The sequence below is a fragment of the Podarcis pityusensis genome (genome assembly GCF_964106645.2).
Source record: "Podarcis pityusensis genome assembly, chromosome: 9".
Lineage (NCBI taxonomy): Eukaryota > Metazoa > Chordata > Lepidosauria > Squamata > Lacertidae > Podarcis > Podarcis pityusensis.
In genome coordinates, this window is record NC_138034.1 from 5678938 (window position 1) to 5685229 (window position 6292).

The window sequence follows — 6292 nt, forward strand, 5'->3', positions numbered from 1 at the left end:
TATGCCACCCTCACCTTCAAACTTTGCCTGAAGTCACAGTTCCTGGCACATGACATCACAACTAGTTGCTGTGGGAATTTATCACGCATGTGTGAGCCAGGAAGCCAGCTTGGAAACATCGAAGCACACAATGGAATAGAACACAGCTGCAGACAGAAGGAAAAGGAGCCCTTAGGAAGAATAAAGGCAAGCAAATCCCTGGCATCTTCTCCAGGGGCAAATGTGATTTTTCCCATCTCAATGGCAGCATAGCATAGGGAACATCCGCCTGAGGAGCTCTGAGTTATTTGGTCACATTCAGCATAGACTTAAACTGGTGTATTCCAGACACTCCATCTTCCCAGGGAGACTTGGGAAAGAGAGCAAAGAATCTCAAGGTGAACGTTCTCAGCACCCTCACTAAACTAGTTATTTGGGGGGAAGGCCATGGTATAAAACCAATCGAAATCACCTGCTCATCTTCCAGTATCATTTATCCCATCATCTGCCGCCAATTCCCTTCTGCATTCTACACAGATTCAATGTACAATGCATTCTACTGCGTTCTACAATTGTACTCAGGGCAACTGGTCAGTTTCCGTACAAAAGAATAAATGAACAAATGTGAAATAAAAAATGGCAATAACCATAAATCAGTGGGAGAACAATTCAACCTATTGGGATATTCCGTAACTGACCTTAAGGTGACCATTCAAAGGAAGATTACAACATGAAACAGCTGAATTTCAATTCACCAAAAAGTTCAGTGCTGTCCCCATAGGAGCTAATATTTGAGGGAGCCAGCCCCCCCCCCCAAGTTGATGTGCGTTGCCATAAAAATGGTGTGTGTCTGCCATGTCATGTCACCAATTCTGCAGGGTGGAGCTTACCTGCCCCCCCCCCCATATTTTATTCAAGTTGCCACCCCTGCCTGACAAGAGTTAAATAGAGACAAAGCCTTTCCATCATTTTCACCACACTGCACATGTTAATGAGCTGACCAATTCCAGGATAAATCTGCTGTCAATGTTCCTTTTGAATGGTTCTCTGTTAATATAATCATTTTAGTAATGCTGAGTAAATTATCACCAATCTGGTACAGTGAAAGATGTGCCTTTTTAGCATATATTTAAGCTCTGATTATCACTTAAATGTTTTCTCTCGACTTCTTTATATACCTCTCAACTGCTGATGACATGGGATTGAATCCAGGAAAGCTATGGCCATAATGAATTGCTTAGTCTTCAAGGTGACACAATACTTGCTTTGATATCTCTCTGGAAATGTTATGTTCCAAGATATACAGGAGTCTCAGGTGGCAGTTCATGTGCCTCTTTTGCTCTGCGTTCCTGCTGTGGGAAGGACAGCGAGTTTGCCACTGTAAGGTATGACAAGCCTCATTATGTGTCCTTGGCAGGGCCAAAGTGAAGGAAATGCACATTCCCCAAAGCCTGCTGGGGATCAGAATGGTCAGGAAATGTACAAAATTCAGTCAGCATGTGCACATTTTCCAAAGCCTATTGGAGATTATGCAGTGCTGTAACTACCGGGGTGCTAGCCAGGTTCTTTGCCCCAGGCGAAGCCTCCAGAGGCTTCCCAGCCTGTATGTGTGTGGACTCAACTGCATGTGGGAGGGTGCCAGATCTTTAACCCAGGTGAAATAAAGCCTAGTTTTGCCCCTGGATTCTGTATACCGACTGGGAAATTTGCACAAGTCCCTCTTTGTAGAAGAATTTGGTGCACATTTTCCATTATGCCTGGTGAGTGTGCACAGTGGCAGGTAACTCCTCAGCTTCCGTTCCTCTTAATGTCTGCACTATTCCTGCAGCTCCATAATGAGTTAGAGATATGTTTAAACTTTTCTTCATCTTTCTCTGTCAGCATTGTAATAGTTAGCCTCTTCATTAAACTCTTTTAAAAAAATGTAAATATTGTGGCTGAGATTATTATCAAATAGCTTATCTGTGCAGCCTTCCTGCTCATCTCTCTGTGCTCTTCGCAGAATCGCAACTGGAAAATAGACAAGGAGGCAGCTGTTCCCCATTTTATGGGATGCCTTATTTTCGGTTTCTTGGCCTATGTACAGTAAATGATCACACGCACTTCATCTTTGTTGAGGAGAGAGAACACTCACCAGGAGCAGATGCATTTTGTGACAGCACTAAACAGAGTCATAAATGAAAAACGCTAGACTCCTGCTCCATAGAGCTTACAATCTGAACGTTGACTGTTGGGGAGACAGCAAATGAAATGCAGGAAAGGGTAGCAAAGTGTTTTTCTTGTAAAGGATTCTTAAATCGTAGATCTCCTTGTTAACTGCAACTGTTGTCTTATATGGTTGCCAAGGACTGAAGGAAGAGAACATGGGACTGGGACATGTGGAAGCAGGATTCCATAGCTAGGACTATGTTACGATGGGTATTTTACATTTCTTGTGCCTTAGGATCTTCAACAAACTGAAGCTGGGTATTGCAGTAGGGCATCATCTTGTAGGCCAATACTGGGGCTTCTGATGTCTCTGAACGCCCTTCTTTCCCCCTGCCTAGGGTTAATCTGAATTCCTGTTCAAGATGACCACATGGAAAGAGAGGCACTTCCTCTGTACAGACAAATATGTGTCATGGCCAGGGTTTTCTCCAAGACCCTACCATAAACTGGCTGTTGAAAGACCACCCCACACAGATGCCAAAATAAGTGTCAGCCACAAAATACGTTGCCCAGTGGAAGAGGATAGCCTATGGCACGTCTGGGGATACCATACATGGTTGGATGTAGGGAGGTTGCCAGCAATCTATCGCCCAAGACCGGATAAGCCTTTTGATAGCAACACATGGCGATGGATCACAGCTCCCAGGAAAGGATTCATGGCTGTGCCACCAGTCCCACCTCCTTCGCAGTTGGATGGGAACACCTACATTAAGTTCATTGAAGGGGACGCGTTGTTTGTGGATCGGAGACATAAAGAGAGAGTTCTGACCCGAACAAAGAATGAAATGAAACGGTGTGATCAACTCAAACTGAGGAGTGAGTGCCGAGCTCCTCCTTTGGACGTTGAAGGAAATATTATGCCTCCAAAAGGTTTCATTCGGTAAGATATACTCCTCAACACTTTGTTCTACCAACTGTTGCAGGTGCCCTTTAGATGAACCCCCAACCACATGAGAGCAGCTTTTCCTTGACTGGATCCTATACGGCTAGGTGCTGTGATAATACTATAATATGGGTGGGGGTGATTCTATGGGTCTTTCCCCATATAATTAGGAAGAGGCAAGGTATCCCTCCTCAGGTGGGATAGGCAAAACCACTATCCCTATGGGTAAAGGTAACGGGGTAAAGGTAAAGGTAAAGGGACCCCTGACCATTAGGTCCAGTCGTGGCCGACTCTGGGGTTGCGGCACTAATCTCACTTTATTGGCCAAGGGAGCCAGCGTACAGCTTCCGGGTCATGTGGCCAGCATGACTAAGCCGCTTCTGGCGAACCAGAGCAGCGCACGGAAAAACTGTTTACCTTCCCACCGGAGTGGTACCTATTTATCTACTTGCACTTTGACGTGCTTTCGAACTGCTAGGTTGGCAGGAGCAGGGACCGAGCAACGGGAGCTCACCCCGTCGTGGGGATTCAAACCACCGACCTTCTGATCAGCAAGTCCTAGGCTCTGTGGTTTAACCTACAGCTCCACCCAGTTAGGCAAAACCACCAGTTTCAGTTTTTTCCAATTTTAAATTCAATTTGCCACATTTCCACATCAGTTTACAATTTTAAAAAGATTTATTTTTTTAAAATTGTGAGTGATGCTGCCTTGGGCGAGGCAAGATGGCGAGCACAACGGCCACACCAAACTCCTAGGGACCACCAGAACCAACCAAGTTGCCTGGCTGGTCCCCGCGCTGCCATCACCGCCACTATCAAAGAGGAAGTCCAAAATGACAAGCAAAGAGGCCACATGGAGCCCCCCTCCCACCGTCCGATGATCTCGATCCCACCAGGACCGAAAGCACCCCAACAAAGTTCCAGGACCTGGAGCTCATAACCCACCTATTCTCAGTAGCCAGAAACCTCATAGCTAGACACTGGAGAGATAAACATGGAACACAGATATCAAGTAGTACGGGGAACAGCCTTACTAACCAATAGACTGAAACTGACATGGGGGGAAATAGGACGCCTTCACTCTGGTATGGCTCCCCTTTATCAAATACACAGCCCAACAAGACAACAACATGAACCCACCGACAGCATACGATTCAGTATGGCTAACTTGACCCAACAACCCCCCCCCATGCACAAAAAAATCTCACTGCAGCCAACCAAAGACCCTACACCCTAGGCCACCCCAACCTCTCTCACCAAGGAAACCTAACAAGCGAATAGAAAGAGAACCTACCCAAGTGACGCTGACACAACCCCCCCATATACTAAGTAAAAGAATATAAGCTTCACACCACCCCCTCTCTCCTGTCCCCCCCTTTTCTTCCCAACCCTATGCTGCATATAACACCAATGTCTCACAACAAATGTAACTGATCTGTAGAAAACACAACCTGAAGAAAGAGCTTTTATAAACAAGGAAATGTTTAATAAAAATTATATATATATATAGTGAGTGTTTTAGGGCACATTTCTCCTAATATACATATTGGGACAGGCATAATGTGCATTTTTGTATGTTATTTTCACACAAGTACCTTTTTATGTACATTTCCTAAAATATATTGCTGTATACATTTTTTTTAAATTAGAGAACAGCACTGCAGAACTTGGAAAGTACAAAGTTCAAAGGATAGCTGCCATTTAGTTCACTTATTGTTTTGCGAGGTACTGATTCCCCCCGGAAAGTGGTGGACTCTCCTTCCTTGGAGGTTTTCAAGCAGAGATTGGGTGGGCATCTGCCATGGATGTTTTCGTTGAGATTCCTGCATTGCAGGGGCTTGGACTCGATGACACTCAGAATAATTTTGAACTATACTATGATGCACAAATGGAGCCAATCCTGTGCTCCCACAGAGCCCCAAGCCCACGTCCATCCTGGTTAGTGGCAGAGGCACCACTGCCAGAGGGCTATTGCTGTGGCTTTGCCCCCACCGGCAAGCAACTCCCAGAATACCCGCATGGTATCATCTTTCTTTTTTTTTCATCCCCAACTAAGCTGCAGTCTCACAAAATCCACACATTTCTGGAAAACTAGCTAAGCAGGAAAAGACCCCTAGAAATAACAGGAATATGACCTTCTACTTAATGGGAAATCCCCAATTCAAATCTCACCTCAAACACACAAGGGACTCAGCTATATAGTCAAGTAAGAGCGTTATGAATGTGTTACAAACATGCAACACCAGATGGCGCTGGAGAGTTTTAAAAAATTCAATGCAATTTTCCATAGCGTCCCCCTCCTTTCGTTATAATGATTTCTGACTTATTAATAGCTTTCGCGCCCCCGCCCCCCCGGTGTGTAGACCCACCCTAGGGTCTTTTTTTTTTTTTTTTTTTTTGAGCTTCAATGCCCATCATCAAAGTGAAATCATGCACTGTTTATACATTTCAAGTCCTCAAAATCTTCCACATAAGCATTATCATTTCTGTTGCTTTCTTAATTTTCTACAGATACAAGCGCCTGCTTCCAGGGAAAAGCCCAGCCTCGCTTTGTGTCCAACTGCGGCCTGTCACACCTGCTTCTAGGGACTGCTGGGATCACCCTTGTCCAAACCTCCAACCCCATTACCAGGAGGCAGCTGTCAAGTTTGCCCTGAAGAACAGCAGCCCCATCTACCCAGAGGTGGTAGAAAAATATCAGGAACTGGCTCTTTCTGGGAGTAAAATAAGGCCATGTACACCTGTCACTGAATAAATGGAAGGGGGTGAAGCCTGAAATTCACAGGGCTACTGAAGAGTTACCGTATGTTGGAAGTTCAAATCCTGCTATCAGTAAAACAATCTTTCTAAAATCTAAATGGAGGCAAAACAATTGTTGCATAATGATCACCATTGGCCAAAACAGGGGTGTGGGGGCTAATTTTTGTATTATACATAGTGTCACATGTATGACGATTTACCCGCTAGACAGAACTGTATGTGGGTGTTCACTGTAATGAGGTTCTGCATCTCAGGCTACAAATTTGATGTCCTGACCTTGAGAAGATGAGCGCTGATAAAGATTTCTCACTGCCAGGGTGGCATTTTTTCTGTTTTCATGAAGGAGGGTCTCAGAGAAGGAGAGTATCCGTCGGAGGAAGAGGGGAGTTTCCATAGGGCTGGGAAGGTGATTCTACAGAAATGAATTGCGTTGCCTTTACAAGGGAAAAGAAGCAGAGATAA

The 6292-nt window shown here is 44.9% G+C and overlaps 1 protein-coding gene across 5 annotated transcripts; it reads left to right on the forward strand.

The window, feature by feature from the left end:
* Window positions 1-59: 59 nt before the first annotated feature.
* Window positions 60-5852, forward strand: TEX52 (testis expressed 52). 5 transcript variants are annotated; one of them, XM_081020184.1, is made up of 4 exons: window positions 65-186; window positions 1192-1364; window positions 2526-3067; window positions 5582-5852. In XM_081020184.1, exons 3-4 carry the CDS (start codon window positions 2550-2552, stop codon window positions 5823-5825), a joined length of 762 nt encoding a protein of 253 aa, XP_080876310.1. In that variant the 5' UTR covers window positions 65-186; window positions 1192-1364; window positions 2526-2549; the 3' UTR covers window positions 5826-5852. The 5 variants fall into 5 exon arrangements, with proteins under 5 accessions (XP_080876311.1, XP_080876310.1, XP_080876312.1 ...); XM_081020186.1 differs by lacking the exon at window positions 65-186 and adding an exon at window positions 193-377 and having other exon boundaries at window positions 1192-1228; XM_081020183.1 differs by lacking the exon at window positions 65-186 and adding an exon at window positions 194-377.
* Window positions 5853-6292: the final 440 nt, after the last annotated feature.